Source organism: Muntiacus reevesi, chromosome 1 (assembly GCF_963930625.1).
Source record: "Muntiacus reevesi chromosome 1, mMunRee1.1, whole genome shotgun sequence".
In the NCBI taxonomy this organism is placed as follows: domain Eukaryota; kingdom Metazoa; phylum Chordata; class Mammalia; order Artiodactyla; family Cervidae; genus Muntiacus; species Muntiacus reevesi.
Window position 1 is genome coordinate 93,910,078 of NC_089249.1, and position 16,101 is coordinate 93,926,178.

Genomic DNA, 16,101 nt, shown 5'->3' on the forward strand with positions numbered 1-16,101 from the left:
CATCAGTATACATATACTCCCCCATCTCTGGAACTACCCTCTCAAACCACCCCCACCATCCCCATGTTGTCAGAGCACTGGGCTGAGCTGTGTTACACAGCAGCTTCCCACTCTTGCGACCCCATGGGACTGTAGCCCACCAGACTCCTCTGTCCATGGGATTCTCTAGGAAAGAATACTGGAGTGGGTTGCCATTTCCTTCTCCAGGGGAATCTTCCCGACCCAGGAATCGAACCTGGGTCTCCTGTATTGCAGGCAGATTCTTTACTGAGCTATGCAGAGTGTATATATAAACTGAAATTCTGAAGGTAGAGATTTGGGACTGTACTTTGGAGTTTCGCCTCTAAAATCTCTCCTCAGCTTACTACCTCTGTCTCACTCCTGACTGGCTTCACTTTGGGTTCTGACACCCTAGTCCTTGCACGTAGGTAAACAAACTCCTATAGCACATTCTTGTCCAAAAGGAGCAGCAAGTGCTCTGTAGCTGGCTGCTACAGTAATGTCCAGGTGGCAGAACATCGTGTTGCTGACCCACAGCATGTTGCAGTGCTGTGTGAATACAGATGTCACTCCCTGGTTCTGGAAACTATGGGGCACGCTGTCAGTCTCTGCTCGGATCCAGTGGTCTTATGAGGAGTCCGAGGGGGAGCTGTTTTGTCTGAAGTGATTGGCTTGAGGGCTGACAGCCTCACGCCTGGCTGCCTTTGCAGGTGCCAGGTAGGAACTACTTTATGGCTTATCCATGTTGCTGCTGATCTGTTGATTCACAAGTATTAGCAGGGCTGTAACTTCCCAACTTCTCTCCTTGGGTCATCCTTAAGCTTCTCTAACCTTTGAACCAGGAATATTAGGAAGGGCCTCGGGTTTTGTAGGACAATCATACCATGAAGATCAGAGGTAATAAAAACTGACAAGGGTTTCAATCTGTGCTTGTAATTTCCACTTGTTCCTACCCTCTCCCACTTCAAATCTATCTTCCCTTCTTAAATGCCTGCTCCATGCACGTCAAGCTCCTTCATCAGAAACAAAGATTAAGAGCTTACAGAGACTGCTTAACCAGCTCCCGCAAGAGCATAAAGTCAAATCTCTTACACATAAACACATATCCTAGTAGCTGTGCTTCTGACTGAAGACTGACTGATACAGTTATACACAAGAGAAATGATGAAGCTATTTAGACCACCTAAAACGGTACTCTTAAAACACCTTGTACTAAAATCTGTATTGTATCATATATGCTGCCTTTCCAGCAGATTAACCCCTTGTGGTAGGAACTTTTTATCTCTGTGTGACCATTGTACAATTGTGCCTAGCACAGCAATTCTTCGTTTAATGAATAATTTGGAACATCTACTGACCCAAGAAAACTGTCCTTTAAGCAACATCTTAATAATGATGTCAATCTGATTTCTATAGAAGATGAATACATTAGCCATCAATATTGACCTAAATGATTATTTTATCCATTTGTTCACAAGTAAATCCTTCTAAAAGTATGAGAATTAAATGCAGACAAACCTATGGAAAGGCAGAATTTTCTATTTATGGATTCTTGAGAGTAATTTTATGACACATTGAGTCCACAGTATTTTCTGCAGACATATTATTAAAGTGAAAATAATGTCAATGATATATGATTTCCTTTAGCCATTTTAAGAACACCGAAAAGCTTTAAATTCCACATAACCTAGCAGCAAGAAATAGCTTACCACTAATAATAAGTTAAGATTATCAGTTCGGTGACATCTTTAATTTTTTACCAATAAATGTTGAAATAATATTTCAGAAAATTATGCATCTTGAAAAACTTTTGTTTCAACTGTCATTTTACTGTTAAGATGGCTGAACTAATTACAAATTTTAACTATAACTTTGACAATTTTTAGCCAGGTACCAAATTTTATTCAAAGAAACCGCTTATTTAAAAGTGATCACAGGATAACTCAAAATGTACAGCAAGATGGATTAGAGAAAGATCTTACTGGCCAACAGATTGTTTTAATTCTCTCATTATATCAGACTCAAAACTTTTCATTTATAGTAAAGGTAAACTGTAACTTCAGTAGATAGCAATATAGAAAGATTTTGTCACATTGACTAGTTTCCATTTAGTCAGTTAACTGTTTCTAGCTGTCTTAATGGGGATAGATGTGTTTATAGAACTGGCTGAGCTTGAGCCTTCTTTGCGAGCAGCTTTAGATCTGCAATGCACTTGGCGATTGTCTCCTTCTCCTGTGATAAGGAAAGAGAAAGTTGGTTAGACCTTGTCTAATCACAGAAGGGTATAAACACTGTAATTCTAAAAGACACCTCCTATAAGACACTAAGGTTACTATAGAATCTCAAGATGGATTACTGGCTTAAAGATCATCCTCTGTTGTCCCCTTCACCTCCTGCCTTCAATCTTTCCCAGCATCAGGGTCTTTTCTAATGAGTCAGTTCTTTGCATCAGGTGGCCAAAGTATTGGAGCTTCAGTGTCAGTCCTTACAAGGAACAATCAGGACTGATTTCCTTTAGGATTGACTGGTTTGGTCTCTTTGCAGTTCAAGGGACTCTCAAGAGTTGGATTCTCCAACATCACAGTTCAAAAGCATCAATTCTTCAGCACTCAGCTTTCTTTATAGTCCAACTCTCACGTCTATACATGACTACTGAAAAAACAATAGCTTTCACTATATGGACCTTTGTTGGCAAAGTAATGTCTCTGCTTTTTAATATGCTGTCTAGGTTGGTCATAGCTTTTCTTCCAAGGAGCAAGAGTCTTTTTTCTGAATGTTGAGTTTTAAACCAACTTTTTCACTCTCCTTTTTCACTTTCATCAAGAGGCTCTTTAGTTCCTCTTTGTTTTCTGCCTTAAGGGTGGTGTCATCTGCGTATCTGAAGTTATTGATATTTCTCCCTGCAATCTTGATTCTAGCCTTACATAGGAGATAATTATTTAATAAAGCAAAACCAGGGAATAGTTAACGTCTCCTGGCTCAAAGCTTTTATAGGTGAAACCTGTCTAGAGGTTGAAGCTAGATAATCCTGTAACCATGTGCCACTGATGTTATATTTTACAGCTAATACTTGCTTGAACAGGACCAACCTAACAAACATTAGTAATAAACAATGTTAAGAAAGAATAAAAATAATTTTTGTCTCTTTTGTACTTTCCAAATTTCTTAAATAAGTGTATCACTTTTATATAAGAGTATAATTTAAAAACCCAATTCATTAAATATCGATAGATCCTGTTTTTCTCCAGCACTGCATGGTTATGCTGAAAGTGACCAGAAATGCCTAAGTATACTCTTTATTTGGGAAAGAAGAAATCAAGTGATAAACAAGTAAATAAAAATAAACAAACAGATAAAATAGAAAACATTTCTGTTCAAGATCAACGAATTTAGCAGCTGAGGAGAGGAAATGGAATAGATATCACAGAATTAGAAAATGGAAGAGGCTCAGAAATAGACTTGTCCAGTTTTTGTTTTACAGAGAAGTTTATGTTGGTTAATATTTCCCAGATGATGGGACCTGAACCTAAGTCAGCCACAACGAGTGTTCTCAGTGATCTTTCCACTGTGAGTGAGAGTCCTTTTGGTAACCAAGCTCTGAGGAAGGAGGAAACCTACCATGGCAGTTGTGCAGTCCTTTCTAGGTTACCACTAACCAGAAAAATGAACCAGGGCTATCCCAATACTGCTAGGCTAAAGACTCCCTGCCAGCTATCCCTATACCATCAGTTATCAATACAACTACAGAAGCTTTGAAACATCATGTACCTGCTGTGCAGAGATGCTCTGCACCACACGCTTCTCCACCCAGTTTATCATGTGCTCTTGTTCCTTCTGACGCATCATATTCTGCACAGAGATGTGGTAGTCCAGGCGATTCTTTACCTCCCTGTATACTCTATGCAGTCGTTCCCGGTAAGTAACCTCCAACGCCATAGCAATGTTATTCTGAAGCAAAATTAAGAAGTGATGAAAATTGCTTGCACAAAGGATTACTTCCATTCTGAGGATTCTGCCTCTTAAAACAGCTACCACTTAACTGTATTTTATGCAAAATTCATTTGTTTAATATGAATAGGTAATACATGCATCTGGTTAAAAAAAAACTAACAGCATATAGCAAAAATATATTTAAAAGTATTTACTGTAAAAAATAAGCCCTCTCCAGCCCCCTCATAGGCTATCATCTTCCTATATTTCTTGTATTTTCTCCCAGAAAAAATTAATAAACAAAACATATGTATATGTACACACATAAACATCACTTTTACTGGTTATGACATATAGACTCATCTCAATTTTAAAACTTACATTGGATTCTACTATTTTTGTGTCTCACAACTCATAATTTATTTAACTAAGGTCTATTAACATTAGATTGCTTATAATTCTTTTGACTACATATTGCAGTTTACATCTTTGCAGTTATGTCTGAATATCTGCTGGGACAAAAAATAGCTAACATCTGTTGAGTATCTACTATCTTCTAAACACTGTGTGTCAATTCAATTAAATCTTAAAATCACACCACAGGATAGTTACTATATTCATTTTACAGTGAGGAAAATTGAGGCAGAAACCAAGAAATCTGTCCAAGGTTACAGGGTCACTGAATTATGAAGCCAAGGCCTGAATACGAGGGGTCAGGCTACGAAGCCCAGCTCTTAAAGATCCATTTTAGATTGTGATTAACATTGTTAAATTCTACAGAGAAGTTGTACTGCTCCATTCTTTCACCAGCAACACAAATAGCATGACCAACAGTGTTTATAAAACCTTTTACTTTCTGCTATTCTGATAAGCAGAAAAAAATTATCAATTTTAATTGACTTTATATAAGGAGAAAACTTATATACTTAGAAGTCATTTACATTTACTTATATCTTTATAAAGTGTTCATGTCCTATGCCTAGTTTTCTATTGGAATGTTGGTCTATCCTAAGGTAACTACCCTTTTGGATCACATGGAATGCAAGTGTCTTTTTATCTCTAACTGTGGTTTATGGTAATTTCTACATGTAAAACTTAAATTTTTTAAAATGAGATTAACTTAACAATTTTTCCTCCTACAGTTTTCTGGATTTTTGAAAATTGAAGTATAACTGAAATACAATATTAATTTCAGGTAGACAAACACAATGATTTGGTCTTTGTATATATTGGGAAATGATCACCAGAATGAGTCTAGTTAACAGCCGTCACTACCCAAGTTTCTGGATTTTGTTGTCTTATTGGAAACATCTCATCTTTCCAAAGGTATTGTATTGTTTTTCATGTTGTCTTTTTCTTGTTTTAAGGTTTCTAGTTTTTATACTTCTTATTTCTTCTCTAATATCAGCTACTGCCTCCAGAATAATAATCAATAAAGTGACAGAGGTATTGTCATCTTCTAGTCTGTAATGAGAATCCTTACACATCTCCCTGTTAAGTATAAAGGTTTGAGATATTAAGCTCAAGTAGGCCCTATCTTCTCCTCAAATCTCAAACACTGCCTTGACTACTTTCCTTTTCAGCAAATGACCTAACTTCCTATTTCACTGAGAAAAAGGAAACAAAGAGTTTCACAAACTTGTACCACTATATTAGCCAATCTGCCTGAACCCATATTAGCCAATCTGCCTGAACCCATACTCACATACTTTGCCTTCCTTTAACTATGGAACTGTTGATGCTCTTGAAGCCAATCCTTCCACCTGTGTACTCCAAGCCCTCTAGCCCTACTGAAGGACACTGCCCTAGCAAATTCCTCCCTAAGCATACCCCTTTCTTTCATCAAATTTTCTCTCTACTAATTTCTATCAGATCCTAACATGTAATTATACTTTCTATCTTTTAAAAAATCTCTTGATTACTAAATCCTCTCCTCTGAGCTACTAATTTCTTTGCCCAACAATATTCTAACTCCTTCACAATTTTGACAGTGATTTATACCCAAACTCCAATCCTCCTCTTCCACTTTTTTCCTTTAATTTACTCCAACCACTTCACTAAAACAGCCCTTACCAAGGTCTCCAACCTTCATATTACTAAATCCGATGCCAAATTCGTAGGCCCTTTATTACTTGATCATTAAGTAGGGCAGCTACAAATTAATCCTTGTTTTCACCAGTTATTTTCCTTCTTGTTCCGGTCTTACAGCTGTTAAGTGCCACTTGTAAGCTCATGATGTCCAAATTCTCCCCAGTGATTCCAGACTCTTGTATCTCTTACTTGGCTAACTCACAGGCATTTCAAACCAACACATGTAAGACTGAAGGCTATTTACAACAAAGCCATCAGAGTGACTCTTCAAAACACTAGTGAGATCATATCACTCCTCTGCCTAAAAGATTCAATGACTTTCTCTCATTCTGAGTACAAGTCAAAGTTCTCATAAAAGGCTATGAGACTTCATCTGATCCAGTCCTTGGGCACTCTCTGCCTTGCTTCCTCTTACCTTCCTCCTCACTCATTCTACTTCAGCTATGTTGGCCTTCTTACTTTCCCTTGTCTATACCAAGCAAGCTTCCAGGGTTAGGGCCCTTGTGATTGTTCTTCCCTCTGTCTGCAATATTTCCTCAGATATCAAGTTCAAATATCACATCAGAAGCCTTTCTAAACTGCTGAACAAAACAGTCAACTCCCTCCTTCTAAAATTTCTTTTCCTTTAACATAAGTTCATTATTCTACAGGTATTTCACACAAGTTGACATTCATTTCTGCTTAATTTTTTTTTCCTTTCCTTCTCACAACCCTTGGCTAGAAAGTAGGCATCAAGAAAGCAGACTTGGAGTTCTCTGCTGTAATCCTAGCACCTTGCCTTGACCAGTGTCCACACTTAAAATATACCTATTAAATATTTCATAAATAAATAAAAATTTTAATCACTATCATTTGATTCTTACAAAAAGTTACATCTTCAAAAGCCATGTTTTGTGTGACGTATTATTTATGAGGCAGGAAGAATTCTCCAGCTCTAGCCTACGCATGAAGAGATTTCTGAGGATTTCAAACATAATGTGCTAAGTGTCTTTAGGGATCCTGTTCTGTTTTAAGACTATCTTATAACATGCATGTTTGAAATGCATGGCATGTATTTCACCTACTGTATTTTACAGTGAATGTCATTTTTAAATCAGCTTTCTGTGTGGATTTAAAATGTGTTCTACTTTTTATTCTCTCCAGTTTTAGAGTAATAACTCTAATTATCCACTTGAGGGGTCTTAGATGTCTAAATAGCTTTAACAGCCTATCCCCACCCATTCTTTTTTCCAAGTAAAATATGCGCAAACTATACAACCTTCATAAGATTGTAAATTTTTGTTTTAAGTATAAACACATCAGTAATTTCACTCGTTTGTGAAAGTTTTGAAACCTACCCTTTGGACATCAAAAAGGTAGTGGCGTTTTTGAACCAGTGCCTGCTGTGACTTCTCCATATCAATAGCATCCTGGATTTGTTTGATGGACGCCTGTTTCACCTCTTCCAGTTGGGCAATTTTTTGCTGCAATTATGATATTTACAACAAAGATCAATTAAAGTATCAAGGGTAATAAAAAGATTTATTTTATACTTCTTCACTTGTGAAAACACCCACACATAAGGAGAACTGCACAAATTCTTAACAAGAGTTGCTCACAGTAGCTATGCAGTATCTTGCTGAATGAACAAAACTATGGAAAAGCTGGAGAAAATCTGGTAGTTTTAAAAAATTTATCTCAAATGAGTAACCACCATTTATAACTGAAATCATTATAAACAGATTCATTTTTATATGCGTTGTTCCTGTCACTTGATGGCTTTGATGCTTCTGCTGCTGCTGCTAAGTCACGTCAGTCGTGTCCGACTCTGTGCGACCCCATAGACGGCAGCCCACCAGGCTCCCGTCCCTGGGATTCTCCAGGCAAGAATACTGGAGTGGGTTGCCATTTCCTTCTCCAGTGCATGAAAGTGAAGAGTGAAAGTGAAGTTGCTCAGTCGTGTCCGACTCGTAGCAACCCCATGGACTGTAGCTTACCAGGCTGCTCCGTCCATGGGATTTCCCAGGCAAGAGTACTGGAGTGGGGTGCCACTGCCTTCTCCTTTGATGCTTTTAGTACTGTCTAAAATGGGAAATAAGATTTATGGTTCTTACCTCATTGAGTTTATCAGCAAATTCCCCCACAGAGGCACCATATTTTTTAACCACGTAGACAAGGAACCCTATTGTTGATATGGCAGAAAAGGTCTCTGGAGTTATCACATATATTTCTTTGGAGAGTAAATATAAGATAAGCCCGGTTCCAAGCACATAGGGTCCTAAAAGGAAGAAAAAGTTATTTTATGATAGACATGCTATGTCTAAAAGGGTAAGAGAGAGAGATACTTCTGCATTTAATAAGTTGAAGGCAAAGGTTTTTCTTCCTCCCTATTTTATTCTTTTTTAAAACTTTTTATTTTGTATTGGGGAATAGCCAATTAACAACACTGTAATAGTTTCAAGTGAACAGAGAAGGGAATCGGCCATACACATACATGCATCCAGTTAAGCAAAGTTAATAATGATTTTAAATCATCAGATTCAAAGATCAAAGCCTACATGAGAACCAGTAAGGTACAATTGAAAGGACAACAATCTGGACTTATGGAAATCTGACTTTGCAGTTTAGCAACACTGGACAATACAGATGATCTCTGAGCTTAGTTTCCTGAACTGTAAAATGGGAATAGTACCTTCTTCATAGGATTGATGTAACTAAAAAACAATGTATATAGTGTCTAGCATAACTGCTTAACAAATAGGAAGTAGTTTATAAAAATGTTAAGTTACTTTGAGAATAATTTGTGTAGCAAAATATACTATCTATTAAGTGGGGGACATTGGTCAGAATAACATTTATCCACTCTTGCCTATTTACTCAATGTGAACCTGACACTGGAAATAAGCAAACAAAACAAAACAGATATAACTATAAAGCAGCATGTAAGTAAAAGAACTAAGTAACAGGACTTTCACTTCCTGCATCACCTTATTATAATGTTTCTAATATGGCCATCTTTTTCTTTAACCAGGTCATGAATTCTGAAAGGATACAAACCATCATGTACTTTTCTTGAGGATTTTCCTCTGTGCCTCACAAGATGCTAGGTAGGATTTAAGACAGGTCTTTGGGGGGAAGCAGTTTACAGTGTTTCTAAGCAATACAAGTACCAAAGAATGTTAGGATATACTATGAGAATAAAAGGGTTACATTCTCAAATGTGTTTTACCCAGTTTCCCATACAAAGTTTAAACAGTTCACGTAAAAAAAAAAAAAAAAACTGCCTTCAATATATATATTTTAAATGTGAATTTATTAAAAAAAAAAAAAAAGGCCTATCACATGTAGCATTTTTATCATCTATGGAGATTTGATGTTTCTCACAATTTCAGTTATGGAAAAGCTATTTTACGTAATTCCTTGGAGAGATTAAAAAAAAAATCTTTGATTTCCACTGTTTCACAGTCATAGCTATATTTGGATACAGCAAGACAAGCAGTGTGTGTAATAAAAAGTACACTAAACTTAACTGGAGGACCCATGTTTTAAGTACTACTCAGTCACTAAAGAGAGAATAAACCTCAGCAAGTTGTCCTCTAGTTCTTCTGGGTAATAAAAATGTCTTCATTGAACTGTTATACAGATTAAATAAAGTGAAAGCATATCGCATTACAAAAATGAAAGAGTTCAGGACAGTTTAGGCCTTTTTAAAAGGAAAAAACTGTTAAGTCCGGTCCAGTATTTTTTTTCATAATCACACACACAATTATACATACAATACATAGCCTCTATTGCCTTACCTGGCTTTATGTTTATCCATAGTTCTTTCCATCACTACCTGAAAGTGCATTTTATGGTTATTCTTTTTTTTTGGGGGGGGGGGCACTCTATATGGCTTGAGGGATCTTAGTTCCCCAAGGAGGGATGGAACCTGGGCCCCTGCTGTGAAAGCCCAAGTTCTAACCACCGAAGTGCCAAAAAATTCCCCAGTTACTCATTTCTTTATTGTCTATCCTACAAAAGAAAATATGTTCCATGATGGTAGGCACTTTAGTTCACCACTGTATGCCTAGAACAGTGCCTAGGATAGGGCAGGCATTCAATAAATTTGGTGTATCAACAGAGTCAATGCTACAAAATCAAGCTAAAATCCCCAACAAAATTACTCTAAAGACAAGTTAAAGCAATCAAATCAATTGTTACACTGAATCACTTCCACACTTAACTTTTGAAAGCAGCTGACTTTTTTTTCTTGGAGTATGTGGAAACGATAAGAAGCCACTAAAATTTGAGATTAACATAAACCAGAGCATCCAAACATACTATCAAACACTGGGCAAATGCTCACCTGTTACACCAGTTTTAGGATAAAGGAACTGGAAGAACTCCTCAGGGATCAGCCCAAAACGAACTTTTCCGCCATGTTCAGGAAGAGGTGGTACAGGGGCAAGACTTGGCTGCCCTGTGTGCAAGATCCTCACTGCCTGTAATGCCCTACAGGTAGGAATTATACACATTTAAAGTCCATTCTTTAAAGAGAACACAACATATGAACTATTGTAGAAAGAATGAATAGGGATGAGGATTAAGGTAGTTTCCCACTGTCCTAATGGAGAGAGAACAAACCAAGAACAGGAAGGCCAGGCTCTGATAATTAGCTGTGACAAGGGGAAACAACTTACTTAAAGCTTTATGTAATCTTCTACCCAATACTAGAGCTCCTCTGTGAAATCTCATAGATCATCTGTCTAGCACCTTACACATCTATTACCAGCACTAAAATATGTAAGAACATAGACTCTGCAGTCAGACTATCTGGGTTCAAATTCTAATTTATGCCTTTGTAATCTGTGTCTCTAAGTAAAATAAAGAATATGACCTTAGAAGGTTGTTGTGAGGATTAACTGAGTTAAAAAATGTAAAGTATATTGAATGGTGCTAGGCATATGTTAAGTTTTGTGTAAGTGGTTAGTTACTACACGGCCACTGTGTTGTGAGCTCCCTGATGGCAAGAACTTTGACCTTTCTGAATACTGTGACGGGGTGCTAAACAGCCACTAAGTTAAACATGCTTTTGCAGTGTTGGATATCTCTACGTTCATCCTTTGAACTGCTACGTACATCCTTAAAACTTCTATTGATTAGTTCTAATTTTATTCATTTCTTATGTAAAATAACACCCAAGTATCTGGGTTAAACAAACATCTCAGTTCCTTCGCAAACCTGCTTGTTCATCACAAGCAGCAATCTGGTTTTGTTTAAAAAAATGAAGTACACAGAACTGAACATGATACTCTTAAGTACAGCTTGACCAATCCATTCATTCTACAAACACAAACTGAGAACTTGCTATTGCCATTACTGGGCTTTTACTACTGTACTGTTACATGAATTTGCAAACGATTCCTGTCTTGAAGTAACTTAAGATTGCATTTTAACAGTTACAGCATACTGGTGTCTTATTAAGATTCTGATGAAATAAAATCCTCCAGTCTTTTCATATCTGCTGTCAGGTTTAGTCTCTTTCAAATTATCAGTATGATTTATTTTGTTCCTCACCTCCCCATTCTCTCTCTTGTCTCTTTGCAATGTAAGAGTTTATATTATTTCACTGATTATGGTTCATTGCTTGTCTTCCAAATATTGTTGCTTCCCAATGTATTATGAGCTACCATACTGACTTTTGAAATCCTAGAGTCATGCTCGAGATTCTTAGGTAAATCAGGGTTTCTCAATCTCAGCATTATCGACATTTTGGACAACTGACAATTCTTTGCTGTGGAAAGCTCTCTGTGCACTGTAGTTAGAAGTATCCTTTATACATCAGGTGCCAGTAGCATCCCTCCTCCTACCCAGTGCTGACAACCAAACACATCTCTAGACATTGTCAGAAGTCTCCCGGAGAGCAAAACTGTCCCAGGTTGAGAACTGATTTAAATCACAGCACTGAAGAACGTGCTTTATTGTGAATTTTACCTTTTATCATTAACATATTCATCTTTTGTTTCATTTAAAAATAAATAATTTTTTAAAAAAAGAACTTGCTTTAGTTGGACACAAATCCTCTCCCTAACTGGCTGCCTCAGTTCAAGCCCTCAGCTACTCTTGCCTAAGAAAGTTAACAATCAAAACCTGGTCTCTGGGCTTCTCCTCAAATACCCCTTCAACCCAGTCCCTCCCTGTTACTTTTAAAGTTTTTAAAATACAAACGTGACTTTAAAACTCTCCAACAGGCTCTCTTCTGGTCATAGTAAACAAAGTACTTAATATAGTATACATGATTCAGCACCTGTCAAGTTTTATAGCCTCCTCTTCCTTCATTCTCCTACTCTCCAGCCATATGCAACTACTTACAGCTTTCCCAGATGTTCAGATATTCAACCTTGTTTTAGAAAAGGCAGAGGAACCAGGGATCAAATTGCCAACATCCGTTGGATCATCGGAAAAGCAAGAGAGTACCAGAACAACATCTATTTCTGCTTTACTGACGATGACAAAGCCTTTGACTATGTGGATCACCACAAACTGTGAAAAATTTTGAAGGAGATGGGAAAACCAGACCACCTGATCTGCCTCTTGAGAAACTTGTATGCAGTTCAGGAAGCAAGTTAGATCTGGACATGGAACAACAGACTGCTTCCAAACCAGGAAAGAAGTACGTCAAGGCTGTATATTGTCACCCTGTTAAATTATTTAACTTATATGCAGAGTACATCATGAGAAATGCTGGGCTGGATGAAGCACAAGCTGGAATCAAGATTGCCAGGAGAAATATCAATAACCTCAGATATGCAGATGACACCACCACTATGGCAGAAAGTGAAGAAGAACTAAAGAGCCTCTTGATGAAAGTCAAAGAGGAGAGTGAAAAAGTTGGCTTAAAGCTCAACATTTAGAAAACTAAGATCATGGCATCTGGTCCCATCACTTCATGGGAAATAGATGGGGAACCAGTGGAAACAGTGGCTGACTTTACTTTTGGGGGCTCCAAAATCACTGCAGATGGTGACTGCAGCCATGAAATTAAGAGACACTCCTTGGAAGGAAAGTTATGACCAACCCAGACAGCATATTAAAAAGCAAAGGCATTACTTTGTCAACAAAGGTCTGTCTAGTCAAGGCTATGGTTTTTCCAGTGGTCATGTATGGATGTGAGTGGGACTATAAAGAAAGCTGAGCACTGAAGAATTGATGCTTTTGAACTGTGGTGTTGGAGAAGACTCTGAGAGTCCCTTGAACTGCAAGGAGATCCAACCAGTCCATCCTAAAGGAGATCAGTACAGGGTGTTCATTGGAAGGACTGATGTTGAAGCTGAAACTTCAATAATTAGACCACCTGATGCGAAGAGCTGATTCATTTGAAAAGACCCTGATGCTGGGAAAAATTGAGGGTGAGAGGACAAGGGGACGAAAGAGGATGAGATGGTTGGATAGCATCACCGACTCAAGGGACATGAGTTTGAGTAAACTCCAGGAGTTGGTGATGGACAGGGAGGCCTGGCGTGATGCAGTCCATGGCAAAGAGTCGGACACGAATGAGCGACTGAACTGAACTGACAGCTTTCCCTGGCGGCTCAGATTGTAAAGAATCTGCCTGCAATGTAGGAGACCTAGGTTTGATCCCTGGGTCTGGAAGATCCCCTGAAGGAGGGCACAGCAACCAACTCCAGTATTCTTGCCTGGAGAATCCCATGGACAGAGCCTGGCAGGCTACAATACGTGGGGTCGCAGAGTCAGACATGACTGAAGAGACTTAATGTGCACAGTTTTCAAAATAAAAAAGACTGCCTCATGCTGTTTCTACTTGGTATGCCTTTCATTTAAGGACTGCCAAGACCAACCAGCCTTTAGAATATCTCAAGTATATCCTTTACAAATGCTTCTCCAATTGTGCACCAACACTGATTCACTAAACAAAACACTTACAGACTCTCTACTTTTGTTAGGCACCAACAGTATAACAATAAGCAAAGTCTCAGCTTTAGACGTTCTAATGGGGGTTTGGAATGTGTGAATGTATAGGCGCACACACAATTTCAGACAGCTGTAAATTCCACGTAAATTAGGGAGGGAAAGGGCTAAGGAGCAATGGGTCGGGGGGAGAGAGGCTTTTTTGGGAGAGATTAGGTGACATCTGAGCTAATGACCGGGGAAAAGAGAGAAGAACAAGTATAAAGATCCTGAGGCAACAATAAGCTTGGCAGTTTTTGAAAGAATGGCAAGAACGTCAGTATGGCTGAAAAATGAGCTAAAAACAGAAGGTAAGAAGATAAATCAGGAGGTAGGATGGGGTCAACTCATGTTGAACCTTCTTGGTTATTTTAAGTTTGGTTTATTTCAAGTGGGACAGGCAGCTCTGGAGGGTTTTTCAAAGGAAGGGTGGGGAAATGACATAATCCCTGTGACTCCTGTGAGAATGGCCTGTAATGGAGAAGAATATAGATTTAAGGAGACTAGTTAGGAGACAACTGAAATAGCCTAGATGGAACATGATGGTGGTTCACACTCCAGTAGTAGTGGTAGTGAGAGAAGTGGTCAGAGTTTGGATATAAGAAGAAAGAAAAGCCTTATGAATGCATTAGATATGAAATGTGAAAGAGAAATCAAGGATGTTCCTCACATCTTATATATGTATTTATTACCTATACTACAAAGAGTTGTTTATGTGTCTATATGGAATCTTTCTACTTTGAGAAGTTGGAAGCAACCAATTAGCCTCACTTTATTTAACTACAGATAAACCACAACCACCTTTTCGAGACACAGGACCATTACCAAATTTTGCAAGATTTAGGATGAAGTCTGGAAGTAAAAAGAAATTCCAAAGAAAACTGACATGTTTTATGAAATAATATTAATAACAGGTTCTAATATTTACTAAGCACGTATTATGTACCAAGTACTGTTTTTAGAGTTCCCAGGAATTATATCCCTTAATTCTCATAATCCATAACATACTATTATCTCTATTTTGCAGGTGGAGAAATTAAGGTCCCACAGCTTGTTAAGCAGAGGAGCCAGGTTTACTCTCAGCTTCGGAGTCCTCATTGTAAACTACTCTATAGCTACCTCCTCTGCTGTGTGAAGGTAGGTACTTAACCATACTCATTTCCGTATCTTTGGTTATGGAGGGGCAAGATAAACATTTGCTGAAACACTGAAAAATTTCTCTGATCTGACAGTAAAGTTGAAATCTGGGAGACAGATTAAAAACTACATGTTTAACTTTTTTATTTAACAAAACTTGTCCTTGGGTGTGCAATCTAGTAACCCCGATTCAGGTTGCGGCAGCTCTGTCTAGCTGAAGGTCACAAGGGAGAGGGGCGGGGCTTAGGAGACACCAAAACCAGTTTCTAAACAGTTTAGTTAGAACACATTACTTTTTCTCTTAACCTCTGCTATTAGATGATACAATAGTGTTCCAGGCAGTTATAGGACCACGCGTGAATTAGATGTTAAGTGTTCCAATACAACCAAAATAAAGGTAATTACTGGCCTAAAGCTAAGAGCAGATTAACCTAGAAGTGAAATGAGGTGATAGAGCAATGATGAAAGAAAATATTACATCCCTCATACTTACCCTGGACCGAGGAGGGCTGCGTTCTTCAGAGAGGGGGCTACAAAAATAAAAGGCGCAGGTTAGCAAGGTCACAGTGAAATCTGATTTGCCCCTTCCTCGGCCCCACAGAGCTCAATCACTAAGGCCATGCGTTCCTCATTCCTACGCCCCAAGACCCCACACTCACCTTCTGAACGGCGCTACTCACTCTCCACTCAGACCCAAGTCTCACTGCGCTTTTCTTCACGCCCTTTCCTCCCACCCGCTACAAGTAACCTCAGACGCCTTGTTTTACAATCACTCTGCTATTCCGGACCAGGGTGTGTACCTCTCACCTGCTGCGGCGGCGGCAGAAAGTACCACCCGGGACAGCATTCTCAGGTAGCGTCCACACAGCAATCTACCCGCCACAGTGACCCCGACAGGAGAATCTGTCAGGGACAGAAGCAAGATGGACGCTCACAAATCTCGCGAGAAGAGAACTTCGTGCCGTCTCTTTCAACTTCCGGTCCTTTTCCTCCCCCCTCGCGATAAGAAGCAGA

At 38.5% G+C, this 16,101-nt stretch overlaps 1 protein-coding gene across 1 annotated transcript; it reads right to left on the reverse strand.

The window, feature by feature from the left end:
* Nucleotides 1-1,808: 1,808 nt before the first annotated feature.
* On the reverse strand, nt 1,809-16,041 carry ATP5PB (ATP synthase peripheral stalk-membrane subunit b). Its single transcript, XM_065907008.1, has 7 exons — nt 15,895-16,041; nt 15,581-15,617; nt 10,349-10,494; nt 8,115-8,278; nt 7,359-7,484; nt 3,769-3,948; nt 1,809-2,232 (listed from the first exon to the last, which is right to left on the reverse strand). Exons 1-7 carry the CDS (start codon nt 15,932-15,934, stop codon nt 2,155-2,157), a joined length of 771 nt encoding a protein of 256 aa, XP_065763080.1. The 5' UTR covers nt 15,935-16,041; the 3' UTR covers nt 1,809-2,154.
* Between the last annotated feature and the right edge of the window lie 60 nt (nt 16,042-16,101).

Coding starts and splice junctions, on each gene's coding strand:
- ATP5PB (XM_065907008.1), bottom strand. CDS start 15,934: ATGCTGTCCCGGGTGGTACTTTCTGCCGCCGCCGCAGCAG. Junction 3,949..7,358: donor ACCTTTTTGATGTCCAAAGG/GTAGGTTTCAAA, acceptor ATTTTGCTTCAG/AATAACATTGCTATGGCGTT. Junction 2,233..3,768: donor AGAGCATCTCTGCACAGCAG/GTACATGATGTT, acceptor TCCTTATCACAG/GAGAAGGAGACAATCGCCAA.